The 21,385-nt window shown below is 36.5% G+C and overlaps 13 protein-coding genes across 13 annotated transcripts; 8 read left to right on the forward strand and 5 right to left on the reverse strand.

The window, feature by feature from the left end:
* Positions 1–143: 143 nt before the first annotated feature.
* Positions 144–1,559, forward strand: PRCAT00001616001 (uncharacterized protein; the record flags this gene model as incomplete). The annotated part of the gene is made up of 1 exon (XM_062951420.1): positions 144–1,559. The coding sequence occupies one exon, from the start codon at positions 144–146 to the stop codon at positions 1,557–1,559; it is 1,416 nt and encodes a 471-aa protein (XP_062808425.1).
* Positions 1,560–1,836: 277 nt separating this feature from the next.
* Positions 1,837–4,050, reverse strand: PRCAT00001617001 (uncharacterized protein; the record flags this gene model as incomplete). The annotated part of the gene is made up of 1 exon (XM_062951422.1): positions 1,837–4,050. The coding sequence occupies one exon, from the start codon at positions 4,048–4,050 to the stop codon at positions 1,837–1,839; it is 2,214 nt and encodes a 737-aa protein (XP_062808426.1).
* Positions 4,051–4,339: 289 nt separating this feature from the next.
* RFA2 (Rfa2p) lies at positions 4,340–5,125 on the forward strand (the record flags this gene model as incomplete). The annotated part of the gene is made up of 1 exon (XM_062951423.1): positions 4,340–5,125. One exon carries the CDS (start codon positions 4,340–4,342, stop codon positions 5,123–5,125), a length of 786 nt encoding a protein of 261 aa, XP_062808427.1.
* Positions 5,126–5,181: 56 nt separating this feature from the next.
* Positions 5,182–10,419, reverse strand: PRCAT00001619001 (uncharacterized protein; the record flags this gene model as incomplete). The annotated part of the gene is made up of 1 exon (XM_062951424.1): positions 5,182–10,419. The coding sequence occupies one exon, from the start codon at positions 10,417–10,419 to the stop codon at positions 5,182–5,184; it is 5,238 nt and encodes a 1,745-aa protein (XP_062808428.1).
* A 318-nt stretch (positions 10,420–10,737) lies between these two features.
* Positions 10,738–12,384, reverse strand: RCK2 (serine/threonine protein kinase; the record flags this gene model as incomplete). The annotated part of the gene is made up of 1 exon (XM_062951425.1): positions 10,738–12,384. One exon carries the CDS (start codon positions 12,382–12,384, stop codon positions 10,738–10,740), a length of 1,647 nt encoding a protein of 548 aa, XP_062808429.1.
* Positions 12,385–12,773: 389 nt separating this feature from the next.
* On the forward strand, positions 12,774–13,517 carry PRCAT00001621001 (putative phosphoric monoester hydrolase; the record flags this gene model as incomplete). The annotated part of the gene is made up of 1 exon (XM_062951426.1): positions 12,774–13,517. The coding sequence occupies one exon, from the start codon at positions 12,774–12,776 to the stop codon at positions 13,515–13,517; it is 744 nt and encodes a 247-aa protein (XP_062808430.1).
* A 518-nt stretch (positions 13,518–14,035) lies between these two features.
* TPK2 (cAMP-dependent protein kinase catalytic subunit) lies at positions 14,036–15,253 on the forward strand (the record flags this gene model as incomplete). Its single annotated transcript, XM_062951427.1, has 1 exon — positions 14,036–15,253. The coding sequence occupies one exon, from the start codon at positions 14,036–14,038 to the stop codon at positions 15,251–15,253; it is 1,218 nt and encodes a 405-aa protein (XP_062808431.1).
* A 230-nt stretch (positions 15,254–15,483) lies between these two features.
* Positions 15,484–15,822, reverse strand: PRCAT00001623001 (DNA-directed RNA polymerase II core subunit; the record flags this gene model as incomplete). Its single annotated transcript, XM_062951428.1, has 1 exon — positions 15,484–15,822. The coding sequence occupies one exon, from the start codon at positions 15,820–15,822 to the stop codon at positions 15,484–15,486; it is 339 nt and encodes a 112-aa protein (XP_062808432.1).
* A 180-nt stretch (positions 15,823–16,002) lies between these two features.
* Positions 16,003–16,518, forward strand: PRCAT00001624001 (mitochondrial 54S ribosomal protein bL12m; the record flags this gene model as incomplete). Its single annotated transcript, XM_062951429.1, has 1 exon — positions 16,003–16,518. One exon carries the CDS (start codon positions 16,003–16,005, stop codon positions 16,516–16,518), a length of 516 nt encoding a protein of 171 aa, XP_062808433.1.
* Positions 16,519–16,918: 400 nt separating this feature from the next.
* Positions 16,919–18,607, forward strand: AFT2 (Aft2p; the record flags this gene model as incomplete). Its single annotated transcript, XM_062951430.1, has 1 exon — positions 16,919–18,607. The coding sequence occupies one exon, from the start codon at positions 16,919–16,921 to the stop codon at positions 18,605–18,607; it is 1,689 nt and encodes a 562-aa protein (XP_062808434.1).
* A 79-nt stretch (positions 18,608–18,686) lies between these two features.
* PRCAT00001626001 (uncharacterized protein) lies at positions 18,687–19,457 on the forward strand (the record flags this gene model as incomplete). The annotated part of the gene is made up of 1 exon (XM_062951431.1): positions 18,687–19,457. One exon carries the CDS (start codon positions 18,687–18,689, stop codon positions 19,455–19,457), a length of 771 nt encoding a protein of 256 aa, XP_062808435.1.
* A 415-nt stretch (positions 19,458–19,872) lies between these two features.
* RPA12 (DNA-directed RNA polymerase I core subunit) lies at positions 19,873–20,244 on the forward strand (the record flags this gene model as incomplete). The annotated part of the gene is made up of 1 exon (XM_062951433.1): positions 19,873–20,244. One exon carries the CDS (start codon positions 19,873–19,875, stop codon positions 20,242–20,244), a length of 372 nt encoding a protein of 123 aa, XP_062808436.1.
* A 99-nt stretch (positions 20,245–20,343) lies between these two features.
* PRCAT00001628001 (deoxyhypusine monooxygenase) lies at positions 20,344–21,276 on the reverse strand (the record flags this gene model as incomplete). Its single annotated transcript, XM_062951434.1, has 1 exon — positions 20,344–21,276. One exon carries the CDS (start codon positions 21,274–21,276, stop codon positions 20,344–20,346), a length of 933 nt encoding a protein of 310 aa, XP_062808437.1.
* Positions 21,277–21,385: the final 109 nt, after the last annotated feature.

Below are 21,385 nucleotides of genomic sequence, written 5' to 3' on the forward strand. Positions count from 1 at the left end.
TCTTCTATTTATCGATACGTAACGTTTTGTAATTTGAATGACATTTTCAGACATCAATAAACATTTTTGCGACATTCTTTCTCGACGAAAACAAATAATGAACTTAAAGCTATAATTTTAAAGTTTCTTTATCTATCTACACAATGCCTCCTTTACCTAACCAGTCGATCAATCATATGCAAGGTGCAAAGGGACACGCTCCCCCAAATAGAGGTAGGCCAAACCCTTCCGCAACCCCAACAGTATCATATACTCCGACGGATACAATAATACCCAGCAGTTTATACGATAAGGTACCAAATTTGAACTTGTATAAGAGACTTAAGGACGCTGAGCGTAAAATTGATCTTTTAGTCTCTAAAAAAGCGTTAGATTTTCAGGCAATACAACAAAAGGCAATTCAGCCCTCAAACTTTAAACGAGAAACTGGTATTTTGAGGGTGTTTGTTTATAATACTTGTGAAAATCAACCTTGGCAAAAACAACTTTTAAAAGAGCAAGGTCACTCACTTCCAGATCTCGCTTCATCTGAAGGCTCATGGACATTGAGAGTAGAAGGTCGTTTTTTAAATACTAATAAAAAGGACATTGATAAACCATCCTTAAAATTTAACTCATTACTCTCAGGCATCTCTGTGGACATAATTCCGAATGATGATTATCCTGAATTAAATGGTGCCTCAAATAATCTCATCGAATGGAGAGATCAAGCTACTGGTCCAGCTCAAAATGGTAGACAATCTGATTTTGACGGATTGGATATTAAGCGGGAGGGTATTTTTGACATTGACGTAAAAATTGCTTTGATGGTAAAAGCCCAGGGAAACATTTTAAGAATAAGTGATGTACTTGCTCAATTTGTAGGCAAGCAAGAAGCGACTCTGCAGGAGATTATTTTTTCCATATGGCAGTATTCCTTGTACAAGTCCTTATTAAAGAAGCAAAGCTCTTTCACGAACATACCGGCTGTCTCCTCTGCATCTGCGTTAAACGATATAAACCAAGGAGCTCATGATGATGAACTCTCGACTGTTGAATGTGATGAGATTTTGCATAAACTTTTAGGGGTATCTTCCTTTAAATTTTCAGATCTTTACAAATTATTGCAACCTCATTTTAAACCTAGGGAACCAATTATTATTCCATACAAAGTAAATACGAGAAAGTCTTCAACTTTGGGTGAAGTAGTCATAGATATTCCGGTCGAGTTACCCCCTTCTGTTTCCGAAATTCAAAAAGACTTATTGGAATTTAATAAATCCACTTTCGAGGAATTAACAAGGTCAGATAACACGATACAAAAAATAAATAATCGTATTTCTTTGGGAATTGTTGCTTTACAAAATGCAAATAGAAGAGAAAAGTTCTATAAAGAATTGAGCGAGGATCCTGCTAAATTCATAGAAAGGTGGGTCGAGAACCAGCTGACCACATTAAAGGCTTTAAAAAGTGATGACAGCTATGATGAAGAACTCGTTAGGAGATCCGAATATTTCATAGAGAATGAGGACGTATTGAAAGAGAAGATAGATATTTTATTGGGATCAACGCGGTTTTAAGAAAAATCGTCTATGTATTATGAACCCAACCAATATTCAACCCTATACAAAACGTTACAAGTATGATCTAGATTGAATGATTTTGCTAGCAATCTATTATTAATTTGCACCTGGAGCTATCGCTAGATCAACAAAGTAATGAGTCACTAGAGAATACCATTCAGTCAACATCAAGAACATTACTCATAATAGTTATCAGTTCTTTATCTTTGTAGCATTGTAGGTAATATTTATACCTTGAAGAAAAAGCTTTCGTCATGGAGCACTCCTTATCTCTTTAGCCATAATCTAGTTGTGATATTGAATGTAAATTAAGATCTTTTGTGTGACTGTCATATTTCTGCATCACCTCTAAAACAAAAGAAAGGTAATTAAGTAGGCTTAATACAGGCTTGTAAATGGTAGAAGCTCTACTGATAACATTGATTGGTTCTTCTGAACTCTTAATACCAAGACGTAGGGAGAGATAATGAACAAAAGCTCCGAGACTTTCGATATTGTTCGCAACTTCATACCAATGTTCACCTGTTAAATTTCGAGCAGGCAATTCTTCACCTTCTTCATCAAACTCGACCCCATAAGTTGTCAATGAGGTTACCAACATTTCATGTACATCAAGTACATACAACTTGAACAAAGAGGAACCTCCACTATTTTGATGCACCTTTAGTGCCTCTTTCATTATTTTCGATGAATCGAGGCCACCACTAGCTGAATCGGCCATCCGAGCTAAATAGAATCTACCAATATGAAAGCCACAATCACCAGCAAACAATTCCTCTAGTCTTAGACGCAGATTATGATCAAGAGGATTTGAAGTTGGACCAACTGTAGGTTGGTCGTCGTTTGGTACACTTTTTAATTTCTTGTTTTTCAATTCTTCGCTAGTATCTTCAACGCCTTTCAAGCCTTTTAAGACAGATCTAGCTACGTAAGAAGTTTCACCATATGAGTTTTGGTTAACCAAATATTCATTTATATGTTTACGTACATCATCCGAGGTAATTAGAGACCAATCCACTAGCACTCGCAACATTATTAGTCTGTCAGTTGGATCATTAATTCCACGCAAGCCTTCTTTTTCAAATTCAGTTGAATTAAATGGATTAGATTTAGAGCTCCGCCACTCAGAAGGTAAACCAAGTTGTGGTATCAACAGCCTCAATTGCAAAATTGAGTTTGAAATGGAGGAAATTTTTTCTTGATTTAATATTAACAGCATTAGACGATTGAATAATAAATCCATTTCTGAAGACACATAATTGGAGTCATAATCCTTAATCTCAACAGCTGGCATGCTGGCTGACGTGTTTAATATGATAGCTTGACTTTTAAAAGGGAGGCTCAAGCCGCTCTCTATATTTTGTGGGCCGACTTTATCAAGCAATACAATATCTTTGAATTTGTATAAAAAACTTATTATCTTCAAAATATCACTAGCATACGGGGCTACAGTTACAGGAAACCCCAAAGCTAAACTTTCAGATGTTGCAGTTAAATTTTGTTCCGCTTTTAAAACATTATCGTCATATAAGTCAAAATTTAAGCCAATTACTGGTTCAACCTCATTACCTTTAATGCAGCTCCGATTTCTCAAAATTGTTGTTCGACTTATCGGAGTGAGTTTAAGAAAGCGAGAATTCTTCCTTGTGGAAGACCCTTTTATTCTCGAATTTTTCTTCTCTTTTGTATCCAAATTCCTTTCTTTCTTGCTCTCATTTAAGGTCAGTTCCACATCACATTGGACAGAGGCGCACAGCTTCTGAAGTTCAAATTCATTTGAATCATGCTTTTGTATTTTCAACCCCAAATTTGAATTACTAGAAGTGTTGTTGAAGCTCAAAGTTGATTGATGTTGTCGCTGCCTCAAGCTACCAATTCCAATTCTGCCTCTAGGACCGGGACGTACACCTCTTCTACCACCACGCGAACCTGGTCCTTCAACTGGGAGGGTATCAAACCTGAATTTAGATATAATTGACTCATTATAATTCTGTGAAGAGGAATTTTCGGGAGAAGGTAGGCTCTTTGTCATGTGCTTTCGTGGTCTTCCGAGTCTTTTCGTTTTCTCAATAGGATTATATTGAACGAGTTTGACCTGAGAGATTGCTGCAGAAGGCTTGGTTCTTAAATTACGTTTAATCTCACCAAGACCTGAAAAATCATCGTAGGGGCTATTAGCAAATCGCTCAAAATCTTCGTGATTTATAGTACTTGCACTCTCTTCGCCATTGTAATTACTTAATTGAATAATATTAAGCGCAGCAGCTGCTGTCGAATTTTCATTTTGACTCCCTGGTTGCAATGGATTCGGACTAGTCACATATTCATTTAATCCAAATACTCTTGCAACAGATCGATCATCAGAATGCACTTCATGATGCTCTTGTAGATTCCTTCCATGAATTTCATCCAGAGACCTTTCTTCCTGTCCTAAGTCCGTCTGAAAAAGATCCAGTTCAGTGATCGTTGGATCAATATTTGAGTTCATTTCATTTATATGAACTTCAGCAAAGTCAAAATGGATAGATTCCAAAAGTTAGCTGATAGTATCAATTAAATTAGAAGTAGCTAATTTGAAATCAAAAAACTATACTCATGAAGTGCCTCTTGTGGGGACGTAATGCGAGCTCCAAGATCTATTTTTTTCAAATACTGTTAGTAGTCTAGCTTTTGAATTAACATGTCACAAAACATAAGAATATTTTCAAACGCGTATTCATTTAATCACATCTTATCTAGAATAGGATTCTGTATAACATATACAAATTGAATAATTAATGTCTGAGTTTGGTAACTACGGTGCGTATGGGGATGGGGGATTCCAGAACCCACAAGATATGGATGGAGGAGGTGGCTTCAATTCTGAAGTAAATGGATCCCAAAAGCAACAACTTAGATCTAGTCTCACTCCTGTCACTATTAAACAAATAAATGAAGCAACGCAGCCTGTTCCAGATGGCGAATTTAAGATCCATAATGTTGAGCTTAACTTCATCTCTTTTATTGGCGTTGTTCGTAAGGTCGACAACAACACTTCCGCTGTTATCATTAGTGTGGAGGATGGCACGGGTACTATCGATGTGCGAAAATGGGTCGATGAACAATCTACCAGTGCAAGTGAAGAGTCAGAAAAGTATGAAAAAGAATTAAATAAATATGTCTTCATATGTGGGGCTTTAAAAGAGTTTAATGGGAAAAAAAATATTCAGCACGCAACAATTAGGCCAGTTGTCGATAGCAATGAGATTTTATATCATAACTTGAGCGCTATCGCGTGTCACTTGAAAGCACATGGTGTTACAGCTAAAAGCAAGGTAGATGACAAGAAGGAAAACTTATTTGTGAAGGATTCTAATGGCATGGAGTTACCAAAATCGATGAGTGACAAAGTCTATGATGTACTCAAAGAATATTCCGGTACAATGCCAGAAGGCGTTCCTTGTCAATTGATTGCTCAGAAGCTCAACATAACAGACGATGTTGCTCTTAATATTTGCTCTGAACTTAGTGATGGGGGAAAAGTTTACAGCGGTTATGATGACACTTCTTTTTTATGTTTTTAAATAGGAAAAAATTATTGTTTATGCAAGTTCTTATATACTATCTTATATACTATTCCTTAAGAGTTAGATTCGCCTATGGGAGAAGGCATGACGGATGTCGTAGAAAAAAAAGCGTTCCACAAATCTGCATTAGTTACTGTTTCTCCTTCACCATTTCCTTTGTTTATTAGCGTATCTATGCCTCCACTATTCATAAGGGCTATAGACTCAGCTTTGCTGAGACTCCTACCCTCAGATCTTAAAACTGATCCTCCTGGGCCTCGAAATCCTTTGTTTTTTTGGCCTTCAAAGTTTTGATCTAGATATTGCAACCTTTTGTTAGTCGACATTAGAACAATACTTTCTTCCACTGTGTTTTCTATCGCAAACATCCAAACAGTTGTTTCTTTTGTCTGACCGATTCGGTGAATTCTTGATATAGCTTGTAGTTCTAAGGACGTATTTACTAATGGCTCGCAAAGGAAAATGTGGGTAGCATTTATCAAGGTCAACCCGCTAGCCTGAGCCTTCGCATTTAACAAGAAACAAGTTATTCCTCTCTTCGTATCCTTAAACTCTTCCACACTTTCATATTTTGAGCGACGTCTCCCACCACCAACTTCTGGTGTTAGTGTTCCATATGAACCCAAGTACGAAATATTCACTGTTTTAAATGCAGTTCCTAATATATACAAAAGATCTTGCCATTGGCTGAATATCACAATTTGAACAGTCGGATCCTTTTCTTTCAAGTATAAAACTTGCTTGACGATTAAATCAACCTTAGAACTGTAAGAATTTTTCAATCGCACCTTTTGAATGTCATCAACAATATTCCTTTCAACTGGTCGATATATAGAATATAAGTTACTATTAGCCTTATCTCCACTCTTTTTTTCTTCAACTTGGTTCATTTTTAGGTTCGGTTTATGATGAGTAAAATTATAGACAGAGTTCATGCTAATTGATGACTTGCACATTGGACAAGTTCTATTGTTTCTTAGCCACTGCTCCAAACATTCCTTACAATATTTATGTCCACATTGTGTTAAAGACCCAATGGTTATCATTGAGCGACATATTATGCAAGTGAGACTATCATCATTATCATCACTTTTTTCAGGCTTAACTAAAGACTTGAGATAACGGAACTTTGCGATTGCTTTATCAATTGAGCTCTTTATCGTCATGCAAGAACTAGTGAAATTTCTGAAATAGAGATCTATTTCATGAAGATTCAAATTGTCTTGATTTAAAGCATAGGACTGAGGCTTCACACTATCAGATATTTGCTGCAACTGTTTAAAGTAGTCAATACGGGCATTAAATACGGCATTGCAATTTTGCGATATCTCCTTCTGTAGTAACACCTGAGAAACTTTCTGGTTCTCGAAAACGATTCTAAGCTTCTTACTTAAGGATTCTATTAAGTTTAATTGGAGTTTTAGCAATTCACTATCTAAAAATTCCTCATCCCGGAGATCTGCATCAATTGACCTAAGATCAGAGAGCGCCTCGTTGAGTGATGTTTTAACTGATGGCCTCGATACCTTCCTCTTTTCCTGAAGATTATTTAGAAACATGGCATCATTGATTTTTTGTAGTTCTAGTTCCATATCATGCTCTTGCTGTTTCTTTACACTCACAATCTTCACAGATGCTCCACCTCCTAACACGTATTCAGATCTCTCAGTCAAAGACTGAACAAGCACATGAAGATAACAGGATACTTTATCTTGATCCCTAATTGAATCCTCGTATTCTTCACCATCTGGATTTTTGTCGTGTGTCACGAGAGGCTTGCAAAGTATGCTAACTAATTCGGTCATCCAAGAATTTATGACTCTAGCTTGTTCATTTAACTGCATAATGAGCTTGTCTATTTTATCAACAGTTATTCTAGCCCTCATAGATATACCAAGGTCCCTCGTTGGATCTATGTCGATAATTGGTAAAGCATTAAAAAAGGACTTTGAACTCTTGGGTAGCAATGTTGAGCCATTATCTTGTAGTTCAGACAGACAGTAGAGACTTTTGGAAGTGATTCTTGAATATACTACTTTCTCAACGTTCCTGATAGAGCTTTTTAGTATACTCTGCCTCGCTTTTTCAGCCAAGTCATAGAACTTCAGCTCTAAAAATATAAATTGTGAAATTCTTCTTTCCTCTTCATTTCTAATAGAATCAGGTTCAAATTCTTTCAAATAGTTAAGTTCTTTGAAATTAAGATCGTGATGAGGAATCCCGTTTATTAATGTTGAAATTTCATCAGACTTATATTGTACACTTTTGTCTTTAAATTCCAACAAAGCAACACTTAAAGGAGCTTCCATGGTCCCAAGTCGCCTTATTTTGTCTTGATATTCACTATCATAGAGTTGGAAATATCCTGATGCAATTAAAAAATAAAATTTATGTAATAAAATGTTCCATGCCCTGATCCTTAGTTTTGTAGTTTTTATCTTCTCTTCGTATGTTCGCATTACAGCATCCTCTTGAAATTTTAGCGTTGACTCCTCATTAACCTCGTCATCTTGATCTTCATCATTTACAGCAATATTTTTCTCAATTTTGTATTTCTGGTAACCTCTCTTGAGAGATTCCACATTTAAGTCTAATCTATGAATTATTCTCTGAGTTTGTATGACGCCCATTTCTAAAAATTCTAATGCTCGTTTAGGCTCTAAAATATATTCTTCAAATTGGCCAACATCAATGTAGAGTTGAATTAGTTGCCTCTCTGCCTCGGATATTTGATCAGCAGCTCTTGCCAACATATCATCAAGGACATTCTCTAAGGTCTTGAGCTCCTGTATAGTGTTGACGGTTCTTCCTTGAAAGCCATGACTTCGTGTCTTGTATTTTTTTGAAGAAATATTAAGCTTGCCAATTTGAGGATTACAACAAATCTGACGAAGTCGAACTAGCCAACTCCTCATAAATGCAAGAACAGTTGGAGAAGGTTCCCAATCATCCGAGACAGGATTTCCATTAATATCAAGACATATAGTAGCAAGGCATTCCTCAAGAGTCTGGTTGTAATTTTCTTGTTCGACGGCAGTAAAAGGAATTGTCATTAGAACACGATTTTGGGGAGGAAGCTGGATATCATCATGCACCATCGCTTTTGTATGTCGTAATCCCACAATAGTCCATAACCTTATAAAATCTTTATTGCTTCCATCATCGGGCATAGTAAAAGTCTTCCAAAAGTATTTGGCGTTACCATCAAAGGGCCTTATTTTCAAGAATTTTAATATTGAATGCAAATCATTTAAATCTTTCTTGATTGGGGTCCCAGATACCCCCCAAGCATGAAATCTGGGAATTAAAGCTGCGGACTGAAAAGCTCTTGAAAGCTTAGAAGACACCATCTGTACTTCGTCCAATACCACCCTCCAAAACTGACTAAGCATGAGTGGTGACTGATAGTCAGTATTTGAATAAATTGGGGGGAGTTTATTATGATTTACAGCCATTTGAATCTCATCCATTAGTTCTTTTTCATAATCAATGTCTGATTTATTCTCGGAAGAATCCAGATTTTTCATTTTTGATCTCTTATTGGATAGACTAAGCTGGAAGAGGTACCTATATTCCTTCAAAGCATCCTCTAAACTTTTCTCATTATTGTTATTGGGGTCACGATGAGATATTCCCTGTATGTCATACTGATCATCCGTATAAGTATACTTGCGTTTAGTTGCCGTCCTAGTTGGTTTGACTTTAGATGAATACAATGCATAATCTAATTCTTTTGAAATTGTGGAGTAAGTCGTAAAAACAACATCAAAGCTTCGTAGATACTCGGCCACCAAAGTTGCGTTGTTCTGAAGTTTAGGGTAGTTCCCAACACCGCCATAAATGGTTACGGTTAATGAAGGTGCTAACGTAGAAATTTCTTCTACCCATTGTTTTAATATAGAATCTGGTGCTATTATAAGTGTGGTCCTAGCTTTAATTACGATCTTCACATCGCCATATGGCAGGAGTTTCAATTTTACAGGCTCATTGATTTCGTCAATTGGTCTCTGATTCATTAAAATAGCAGTAGTGACCTCAACGGTTTTTCCTAATCCCATTTCCTCAGCTAAGAGACCCTGTGCTGGCAAATGTTTGGGATAAAGTTCAGCGTTCTGCTGGTCATGATAAAACAAAAAATATTCGTAAGCAGTAATCCGTTTTAAAATGTTTCCTGAATATTTGTTAAAAAAGTAAATCTCATTTTCTATAAGGAACCGCAGCCAGCCAAAGCAAAACCTGTTTAAAACCGAAAGAAGCTTATAATCTATGTGATCCAAACCTTCTTGATCACAGTTCCGATCTTGAAGGTACTTTGTGATGCCTTCAATTGTGTCATGATCAACAAGTGGAACTTCAATACATCTACTGGTTTCCCAATCGTATGCAACTCCTTCTTTCTCCAAAAACCAATTTACAGACTTTCTCTGAAACTTTAAAAGGTTGGTGTTGAGCTCAGGAATATCAAAGTGCTTCTCAACTTTCGGTATCTTCGAAGTTTGATGTGAAATAACATTATAGAATAATCTAGGCGATATAGGTTCATTCAAGTTATAATCCGTGTCAAAAGACCATAGCTTAGATCCCATTTCTTGGCTTTTACTCAACACAATTGATGAAATTTTACTTATCAAATCCGAAGGAAAAAAGTTGAAAACTCCTGATTTTAAGCGTATATTAAAATCAATGGCAATATCTACTTCATTCGCTTGAGCATCGAAAATGATTGTAAGTAAGGGCAGGTCAAACGATAATGTATTAAAGTTTCTCTTGGGAGCAGGCAGATTAATAATAGATAACTCATTTCTTAAAACAGATTTAAGCTTCTTATCATACGAAGCAATATTGATTGAGAGTAAAAGCAGTGACTTAAGCTTTGAGTTAGTTTTACTTTTAATTAAAATTAACTGGTCATCTGAATCAATACTGACCTTGATCTCTTCTGTTTGTAGCTGCCACGTAGACGCTGAAGTCCCATTTAAATCTTGGAATTTATTAGAAAAATCACCTATTAGGATGGGTGATTCTGATTTGAGTCTTAACTGCCTATTGGCAATGACAACCCATTCGAACTTCGAGAAAGTCTTGTCTTCATCTTTGTTTCTTATACTTTCGTTAAAATCAGTATAGTGCAAATCTCCGATGACTAGTCCGTTCGAGTTCCTATCGATCTTTCGCCGCTTTGATCCTTTGGCTGCACCATTTTCCAACTGCACAGCAGCATGTTTTAGTATTGATGGTACATCAAAATGGATCAATTGTAAACCAACTCCAAACTTTTCGTTTTCCTTCATTAGAAAAGTATGTCATAAATATCAAGTTGCTTACGATATCTAATCGTTACTAATATCAAAATCAATATGCGAAAAAATACTCAATTTATCACTAGTATAAATCAGCGATTACTGCATAAAGATAGATAGATAAAAAGAAAAAAGTTTACTCATGTGTATGTAGATATCTAGATATAAATATATAGCAATGCTGATGTATATATCTACGTTTATTCTTATAAAATGTTTATTCCCCTAATTCACTCAAGCGAGTAGGCCTTATCAAATTATTCTTTCTTGTAACTCGAATAAACTTAAAAAGACTATTCAAATGGGAACTCACAGACTCCTGACAGGGACTGGTTTATGTTTTCTTCTTTCTAATATGGAAGCACCACCCAAATTCAAGTCAAACAAATTAACCTGTCTTTGATGTTTAATTTTCCTGGAAGTGTCCCCATTCTGAGTCATACGAGTCGTAACGGAAGAATTTCTCTCACCATCCTGATCTCCGAAATCACCTTCATCTTCTTCGACTAGCTCATCTATGGGTTTAATGCCAACTCTAGATGATAATGCAGCCTCCTCTCCCATTCTATGGACAGCTGTGGTAACGTCAAAAGCATCCCTCAACGCAACAGCAGCAGGAGAATACAACTCTTTATTAGTTGAAAACTTTTTGTTAATGCTTTGAATAGGATGCTGTTTACTGTTAGAAGTCTTAACTGGGTGGCGGAAAGTCTTACGACCCTCATTCAAGAGCCAAGGATCATTTAGCAAGTCATCTATAGTGTACCTCCTCCCAGGATCAACGGTTAATAGTTTGGAAACGCAATGCTTAGCTCCTTGAGAAATTTCATCCCACCAAGGACTCAAGAACGTATATTCACCTCTAGCAACCTTTTCCGTCAAAGTTTCGATGCTTTCATCATAAAAAGGTGGAAAGCCACATAACAAGGTATATAGGACACATCCTATGGCCCACATGTCAACCTCTTTCGAATATCTTTCATCGCGGACAATTTCAGGCGCCGTATAACCCACAGTCCCACAAGGTGTCTTTGTATTGTGCTCCCAAACTTGCTTTGATAACCCGAAGTCTGCAAGTTGAACTTTTCCTATACCACCACTTCCAATACCTGGTATAAACTCACCTTCATCCCTTTTGGTATTTGGATCATCGGACTTCCTAAGTTTTGCAATAGGGTTCATTGAAGGTTTAAAATCTATAGGTGTATACAATAAGTTTTCTGGTTTGATGTCTCGATGAACTATTCCAACTTCTTCATGCAAGTATCTTACTGCTTCAGCGACTTGTCTAATTACGTGCCTGGATAAATCCTCCGAAAAATAGGTATATTTTACTATCGCTGTGAATACTTCCCCTCCAACCGCTATCTCTTGAACGATGTAGTAGTAATGCTCCAGATCAATAAACTCGATAAATTTTACAATATTAGGATGATTCAATTGCCTCATAATAGTCGCTTCTTTTAATACTGACTGTCTCTGAGCATCGTCCATCTGAAATTTTCTTAAAATTTTTATAGCAACGGCTTGGCCAGTTGGTAAATGTGTTGCTTTATAAACCACAGAGAAAGCCCCTTCGCCCATCTGCTCCATTATTTGATACCTTTCTAAATTTGGAAAATTAAGAGACTTTTTCCGCTGTATCTTTTCCTGTTCAACGATGTGGGAAGCTGCTTCTTCGTATCTATTGCTTTTATCAATATTAGCATTATTAGCCTTCGTATGTTCGGTGTTACTCTTTTCGTTGGAAGCATTGTAGTATTTTTCGTCATCTAGGGCATTTGTAATCTCACTCATTGATTCGGATGGCAAGTTAGACAAAGCTTGAGCTGCGTTTTTACTATGATCCGAATAGACTTCATCTCCTTTCCCATAAGTTCTTTCACTAACCAGTGGCTTTTTGATATCATTTGCCTGCTTCCCATGCGTTATAAACGCTTTTAAATTTTCAAACATGATTCGGCTGTCGGAGTTAATCAAACTATTATGATTATTTTTATAAAAAAACCAAGGTAAGTAGTCTCAGAAATGGTTTAAAATCTATCAAACTCTATCAAATTTAGCCTAAACCTTTTAGTGATATGGTTAAATATACCAGAAGCAAACGAAATTTAAACTCTATGCAATATAAAACTCTGTGGTGTAGATTTTTACATACTGAAGCCGTTTACTTGCTATGTACTATCAATTTTGAGACACGATTAACACGTGCTCATAACCTTGCCTCCTCCTTGGCGGCCTTCCGTACGACATCAACGACATGCTGTCGTCGTAGTGACGAAGATAAATATAAAGATGCCAGCAGCACTATTCTAGCGTCAGCTATACTTGTAATCTTTCAAAATATGAGCACTCCACCTGCGATTGTATTTACCGACTGGGATGGTACTGTTACGTTGCAGGATTCAAATGACTACCTCACAGAGAATCTCGGCTTTGGAAGGAAAAGAAGATTGGAGGTAAACGATGATATCTTAGATGGCAAAATGACCTTCAGAGAGGGCTTTGTTGAAATGCTAGATTCAATTAATACTCCATTCCCCGAATGTATTGATTTCTTATTGAAGAATATCAAGCTAGACCCTGGCTTCAAGGAATTTTATCATTGGTGTGAGAAGAAGAACATACCTGTCGTTGTTGTCAGCTCAGGAATGAAGCCAATAATATTCGCTTTATTGAGCAAGCTTGTTGGTGATGAAGCCGTATCAAATATTGAGATTATCAGCAATAGTGTTGAAGTCGACGAGGCCACAGGGAAATGGAAGATAGTCTATAAACACCCAGAATCTGGCTTCGGTCACGATAAATCTAAGTCTATTAAAGATTACCTCGTCAGAAATGGGTATGATGTTACAACTGCGCCGTTATTGTTTTACTGTGGTGATGGCGTCTCTGATTTGTCGGCTGCAAAGGAGACTAATTTGTTATTTGCAAAGCACGGGAAGGATTTGATAAAGTATTGTAATAGGGAGAATATACCTTACACTGAGTTTGAGAGCTTTATCGATATTCTGAACAAAACTCAACAAATCGTTAGCGGTAACAAAGAAATAAGTGATTTTGTTGAAAACGATAACACTACTGCTTAAAATATTCATTAGATTTAGATCCAACTGACTTCTCTTTTGACGAGCAAGTCAATTGTTCATAGATTTACTCAATTTTGCTTCTTTATATTAGAGCTTTAGGCTTCAGGTGCATGCACCTATTTTTTTGTTATTGTATCTTCTTTGTCCTATTCCACATGCTTGCCTGTATGTAAATAAAAAGGGAAATTATTAATTAGACGTAGCGTTCGATAATACTAGTTGTTCTTCGTAGCGGAGTAGCTGAGCTTGGTTCTGACGTTTAATAGTTAAATCTTTCTCAGGCAAACAAGTTTACATCCTCCAAACTACTTGATCTTTGATAACCTAAGATTGAGGCAATTGAATATCTAGACATCTAAGAGAACTTTGAAGAGCTTCTTCTAACTGGATGAAATTATCCATTGTCTATATACATTTTTTTGACTGCAAGTGAAAATCAATCGGGCCCTGTCAATTTCTGTACAACTTCAAGTGATAACTAATATCACTTTATATTATCCATCAGACAATTCAATTTTATGTCAAATATATTAAGAAAGCTTCATATATCTAAGCTGAATAACAATAATTCCCGTTCTGTGCAAGTTAAGAGTAATTTACTTGATAACGTTGAGTCTATGCAACATATGAACCAGCAAAATATCCCACTATATTCTGATCAGCTTTCGCAAGTTGGTCAGACTTCTCAAGAGCTGACGGAAAAGCTAAATATAAAACAACAAAGAGCCAATGAAGCAATTGAGAAGTCTTTGTTGCCAGAGAGGTCTACGGTTTCTAAAGGAAAGTATAGCCTTGTTGACTTTCAGATAATGAGAACATTAGGGACGGGATCATTTGGCAGAGTGCATTTGGTCCGCTCGGTGCACAACGGTAGATACTATGCCATAAAGGTGTTGAAGAAGTACCAAGTTATCAAAATGAGGCAAGTAGAGCACACAAATGACGAACGCAGAATGTTGAAACTTGTTCAACATCCATTTTTGATCAGAATGTGGGGAACTTTTCAAGATTCGAAAAACTTGTTTATGGTTATGGACTACATTGAAGGAGGTGAGTTATTTAGCTTGTTAAGAAAATCGCATAGATTCCCTAATCCAGTCGCAAAATTTTATGCTGCAGAGGTCACATTAGCGATAGAGTATTTACATAGTCACGATATCATTTATCGTGATCTTAAACCTGAGAACATTCTCTTGGATCGAAATGGACATATAAAGATAACTGATTTTGGTTTTGCAAAAGAAGTTAATACAGTCACTTGGACATTATGTGGAACACCAGACTACATAGCCCCAGAAGTGATTTCTTCAAAGCCATATAATAAATCTGTTGACTGGTGGTCATTAGGAGTATTGATATTTGAAATGTTGGCTGGTTATACGCCATTTTATGACTCAACTCCGATGAAGACGTATGAGAAAATTCTCTCTGGCAAGATTCATTATCCTAGCTTCTTTGGAGCTGATGTAGTTGACTTGCTAAGTAAATTAATTACCGCAGACCTTACGAGGAGGCTAGGAAACTTGATACATGGTCCAGCTGATATAAGAAATCACCCTTGGTTTTTGGAAGTGGTGTGGGAAAAGCTACTCAGCAAGGACATAGAAACTCCTTATGAACCACCTATAACTGCAGGAGTGGGTGATACTTCTTTATTTGACCATTATCCAGAGGAGCAATTAGACTATGGTTCAATAGGTGAAGATCCCTATGCGCAGTACTTTAGTGATTTTTAATTGATATGGCGGCCTTTTAGAAATCTACACAAGTAAGTCCTTGCTCTATGAAAGCATCATTCATATTTTGTTTTAACTTATCATTTCGTGCGATTTTAATTATATTATAAATATACAAATATATGTATTTTTTTCCTTTTGATGGTTTTTATCTTTAAGTTTTTTTTCGACACTAAATCGAGACTATAATACATTGCATTTCAAATAACTCAGATGAGGCATACTGACCTTCATGCACGGAATACATTCTTACACTCTAAACAAACATAGAATAGAATCATAGAAGTATCTTTTCTCCTTTGTTGTGATTGAAAAAAAACACAATCATGATTTCCACAAGCAGGACACTCTTTGTCTGATCTCGGCAAGGTTGGATCGCTGCCTATATCTTGAACTACTCCAGCAGTCTCCCCAATATTCGTAATCAATTCATGTCTGTATACTTTTGGATTTTCAGCAAGCTCGGTATAGTCACAATTTCTACAAGAATACAACAATCTTGAATTTTCCTTATCCTCCTTGGGATATAACATATTGTTGCATTCAGCACAGAACCTAAACGATGCCATCTGGAAGTTTTTTATGTTTTCCCTCAGGTTTGTTCGATATATTAACTTGAACAAATACTCACAAAGCTTAAGTAGAGAACCGAGAGGGCGTGTATTTTGTCTAATTTATTAATTAATGCGTACTCAAAATTTTCAATCAATGAACACTGAGTTTAGACTTTCAATATCATAAATAACAGTATGTCTCTATTACGTCAAAGTGTTAAGCCTACATTGAGGTTAATCTATAGAAGTTCTTTCAGGCCATTAGTGCGTTTTAATTCTACCGAGACAACTGCGTCAAAAGCTCCGGTTGATCCAAAAATAAGTGCTATCGTCGACCAAATCTCGACATTAACATTGTTGGAAACATCAGCATTAGTAACTGAGTTGAAGGAAAGATTAAATATTCCAGATATCTCCTTACCATCAGGGCCTGCACCGGCCGCTGCACCAGCTGCTGCTGAGGCTGAGGAACAACCCAAGGAAGAAGTCGAAGAAAAGACCATTTTTTCAATCAAGTTGGAATCATTTGACCCAAAGGCCAAACCTAAGATTATCAAGGAGGTCAAAGGAATGCTTGGTTTGTCATTGGTAGAGTCGAAGAAGTTTGTCGAAGCAGCTCCAAAAGTTTTGAAGGATAATGTTGCTAAAGAAGATGCAGAAAAAATCAAGGCAACTTTAGAGGGATTGGGAGCAAAAGTTTCTTTAGAGTAATTCTGGACTTGAATTTTAACTCTAGCTTGCAGTGGAATTATTCATTTTTCAATTCCCCTTTTACATACCTTGTACATATATATCAAATACTTTTTTATTTTGGAATTGAGAAGCGGTGCTAGATTAGCTTTATCGACACAGTTCTGAAACTCAATTGAAATTGAGAGTCACATATACAATTAATTCTCTCTTACCCTTGAGCTTAACATAATTGTAAGCGCTCATATACTGAAATCATTCTATTTTAAATTTTATGTACTTGAATTTTTTGTGTCCATTCATTTCCCACGCAGAAATGTGATAACAAATTATTAAGTCTTTTTAAATGTTACTTATATTTAAATGAAATACTTACTTCATATTGAGTGAATTTTATTTCTAACATACTTTTGAGTCTTTAATGGATATCAAGATGTCAAATGACCGGTACCAGAGAAGTTACTCCTTGTCTGAACTTAATTTAGAAGCACAGAAATTTACAGCCAAAGATGAAATTAAGCCATGGTTACTGAACTGCTTGCTAACAAGAAAAGGTATAAGCGTAGTTATTGAGCGTTCTGATTCAAACAAGATTGTTTTTCGATGTAAGTCCAGGAAGCACAATGGCGAACCAAGATTGAGAGCTCGCGATGGGTCGAGACGTTCTGATAAATGCCCATTTAAAATAAGGGCAAACTTTTCCGTTCGAAGTGGGCAGTGGACTTTGGTAGTGGTGAACGAAAGTCATGATCACCATTTTGAGTGCAGTAATGCATACCAGGGGAGAGAAATTTATGATGAAAATACACAGATTCTTGTGTCTGAGGAGTCGATTGACTCGTCAAGCACGACCACTAAAGAATCGTCTGCAACTGATATATTTGACAACTTGACAGACTTATCTTCTCCCGAAACTTTGGGGTCGAGTTTGGGCTCAGTCATTTTAACTGATGCTAGAAGTAAACGTCACTTAGATGAAGGTAAGAGTGCAAATAAGAAATCAAAATTTACAAGTGCAAATGACCTTGAGATGTCATCTGAAAGGGTACTCGAGCATCTCAGAAGACAAGTTAACATATTGATCAACAGGTTTATACTCGAAAATAGTCTATTCGACGATAGTGATAAGCTTTCCATGCTAAAGAGATTTGCTACACAATTATTACTTAATTGCAAGGACTCAATTACAGATCACCATGAATGCAAGAGTCTGGAAGCTAATTGGTTGGCGAATTCCAATCAAAATCATAATACATTAAACACGAACGCGAACTCAAATTTAATACCCTTGTCACCCTTGTTGAATGACTCCGACAACGACTATAATGGAAATCATAATTCACCCACAAGCAGTCACACAATTGAAGCACTTTGTCATTTACCGGGAGGATTATCTTCAAGCATTGTGACAAATTCTCTTTGTCCTAATTTCATGATTCCATCACAAATTCTGCAAATTCAAAATCAAAACCAACAACTACCGTCTTTTAATTCAATTCAAAATCAGCTACCTACTTCGCCGACATCTAACAATGCTGGAATATCAATTTCTGGTACAGTGTCTTCGTCCTCGGCTTCATTGATCCCCCTACTAGCCAATAATTCTTCGACGACTCTCAATCCGTCTTATTTACTTAAATCTTCTGGAAATAAGAATGTCCCAAACTCTTCACTAATGAGCTTGAATGAACTCAAAACTCTCAGCAATAGTACAAGCTCCAATTTATACAACAATATTAACTTGAATAGTGGTAATATGAATGTTGGTGGTGCCAATGGACCAAATGGAAATTCAAGCAATAATATCAACAACGGTTCAATTATTAATAATGGAAATAGTAATTATAGCTCTTTTGGTGGAAATAATCAGGCCCATGTGCCCGGTGGGTCGTGGTATTCGATGGCAGTTGGAAGTACTGGCTTATCTTCTCCGAGCAATAACACCATCAATAGTAACAGCCAAGTGTTAAACGGATTGGCCTCGACTTTTAATAGGGAAATCGGGATGAATTCAGCAGGTAACAACAACCCGCCTATTAATAATAATACTAGCTCCACTAATTCTTCTTCAGTTCATAATTTGGGATCTTTGTGTGATTCAAGTTGGTAACAGTAAATGGTAGTGAATAAATACTTGCGCGCATATAAATAGGTCTGTAGTGGCAACGTAATAAGACTGATAAATAGGCATGCTTGAAACATCGAAAATATGGTATCCCATAGATGGGCAACCTTCCACGTTTGAGGACTCTACGTTGATTATTCCATCTGTGGCCATAGGTAATGTATCGCAGTTAGCGATTGATTTATTTATTCACACCTTCTCTTTCGAAAAGATTGGGAATTTAAGTGATATATATATGTATCCATTTGCCGCTCCTTCAGACTATCGGCCAGAAGCTGAATCTGAAGGTATTTCAACTCCAATTGAGGTGTACTACAATAGTGACTTCAACTTAGTACTTATTCAACAGAGATCTCCGATAATTCCTGGATTCACTGCCAAATTCGTCGAGAACGTCATAATTCCTTTCATTGAACTCTCGAAAGTAAAAAAATTGATACTCCTAGATTCATCTGATGCTGGAATGGTAACTGAGCTTAAACCGGGCCTGGTTCGTTTATATACTAACGAAGACTTGCTAGATAAATCGTTTGAATCTTTAAAGTTGACGAAGCACGCAATTCCATTGTACCAAGAACCCTACGATCACTCTTTATTTATTCTTAAACTAACAGATTCCCTTAGAGGTCGTGACTTGAAAACGATAGAGATCAAGGTTTTGGTATCCTACGTTTACGAAGGTGACAACTTCGAAGACGGCGAAGTATTAGCCAACGAACTCATAAAACTTGCTGATTTAAGTCAGCCAAGTAATTGGACCAGACCAGTGAGCTGGCTTGGTGTCTATGGTGATATGCCAGTTCCATCGGCGATGGAGGAAGGTTTATATGGTTAAAGTTTGAAAAAATCAAATGCTCTAAAGCTCTAGTTTCAAAATGTATAAATATAATTCAAAGAAACTAGCCGGCTGATTAGACTTGCAAATGTGATATATCATCTGCATTACTTATATTTGCAAATAGTCCAAAGTTGTATGATGAGAGGAAAGTTCTAGTTTAGTTTTTCAAATGTGACTTGAACTTAAACGAGTTAATAAAAAATACAAGTTCACGATTTTACGACGACTTGTAGTGGGTGTGTTCCGTTATTTCAATCCTTATTTTCCATAATGACGTTGATGGTAGTTTTCCTCTTATCTTGAAATTTTAGTAAGCGCATAATTAACATTCTTGATAGACCTTTATATAAAACCATCTCATCGATTTTTTTGCTGTTTTTTTATCGTCATTAAATTCTATGGAGATATAGACATGTCTGTCGTGGGAAGTCTTATATTTTGTATTGATTGTGGAAATCTCTTGGACACGGTTGGGTCGAAGTCTACGATAGATTGCAGTGTCTGCAAAAAGGGATATCCGACGTCCAATTTTGCCGATTTAAAGGTTATTACAAGATCTTCAGAGGATGCATTTCCTTCAGCTTTGAAGCTAAAAAGGTCAGTAGTTAAGACTTCCTTGGGAAAAGAAGATTTAGATGAAGGAGCCATAATTAAAGAGAAATGTCCAAAGTGTGGCAATGAAGAGATGCAATATCATACATTGCAACTAAGGTCAGCAGATGAAGGAGCTACGGTATTCTATACATGTACACAGTGCGGATATCGCTTTAGAACTAATAATTAGTACTCACAGAGTCTTTTAGTTGCATATAGTAAATGAATGCATGATCACCTTTACAATAACATTATTATATTATCACATAACTACTATTTCAGGTTAAATCTATAAAACGTTGGAGTTTTCATAATTATACATATCCAATGCAACAATAGCCGAGTCCCTGACAACAGCTTCTTTGTCATTCAAGAATGATTCTAAAACTGGTAGACACTCGTCTGTGGCAATTGATCCTAATGCTTCGGCAGCCTCGTGTCTCACCATTCCGGCCTCGTTTTCATTTTTTAATACCTTTATTAAAGCAGGAACAGTAACAGGATTACACAATTGTCCAAAAACATAAGCTATTTCATGCTTAAAGAGAGCAGAAGAGTCATCAAGTCCAGTCGCCAAAGCTAAACAGGCTTCATCTGTTGCCAAATCTCTTAATCTAAACATTGCACGGTATCTTTCAAATAATGGCTCATTTTGATCATTTAAAATTTTTGCCAATTTTTCAACACTTGACTCCTTATCGCTCGACATTGGTGGAGCTGGATCAATAGATGTATATAAAGACTTCTCTAATTTCTCTGTTTTTGCTTGATCTGAGTTTTCCCACTTTATTCTTTCAATAGCTAATTCACACGTCTGTCTTATCTCCACTTCAGGATCACTTTGGTAGTATTGATTTAATAGAGGCAAAGATTCAGTATCTCCCAATGCCCCAAGCGCCTCAGCCGCTTCATGTCTGACCATACATTGCTGGCTCTTTGATTGCAAGACCTCCCTCAAATGTGGAGCAGCATATAGATTTTTTGTTTGACCTAAAACATACGCTACTTCATGCTTGAGCAATTCAGAGTGATCACTGAAGGATGCTGCTATATAATCGATTGCTCTTTTGGCTTCTTCCTCGTCTGATGATTCACATCCAATTGATTTTAAGCTGAACAAAGCTCTAAATCTATTCGCTATTTCTACGTCACCAGACTTGTTAACTAAAATATCTCTTAGCTGCTCCAAATTTGCATTTTCAACATCAATTTCAGCAGACATGTTTACGTTCTTTTTTATGATAATTTGTTCTGAGCTGTAAAAGAATAAGAGCAGTGGAAAAAAAAAAAAAAAAAAAAAAAAAATTTAAAAAAATTACTTAAGACAAGAA

Source organism: Priceomyces carsonii (assembly GCF_900007245.1).
Source record: "Priceomyces carsonii strain CBS4050 genome assembly, scaffold: Debaryomyces_carsonii_scaffold_2, whole genome shotgun sequence".
Lineage (NCBI taxonomy): Eukaryota > Fungi > Ascomycota > Pichiomycetes > Serinales > Debaryomycetaceae > Priceomyces > Priceomyces carsonii.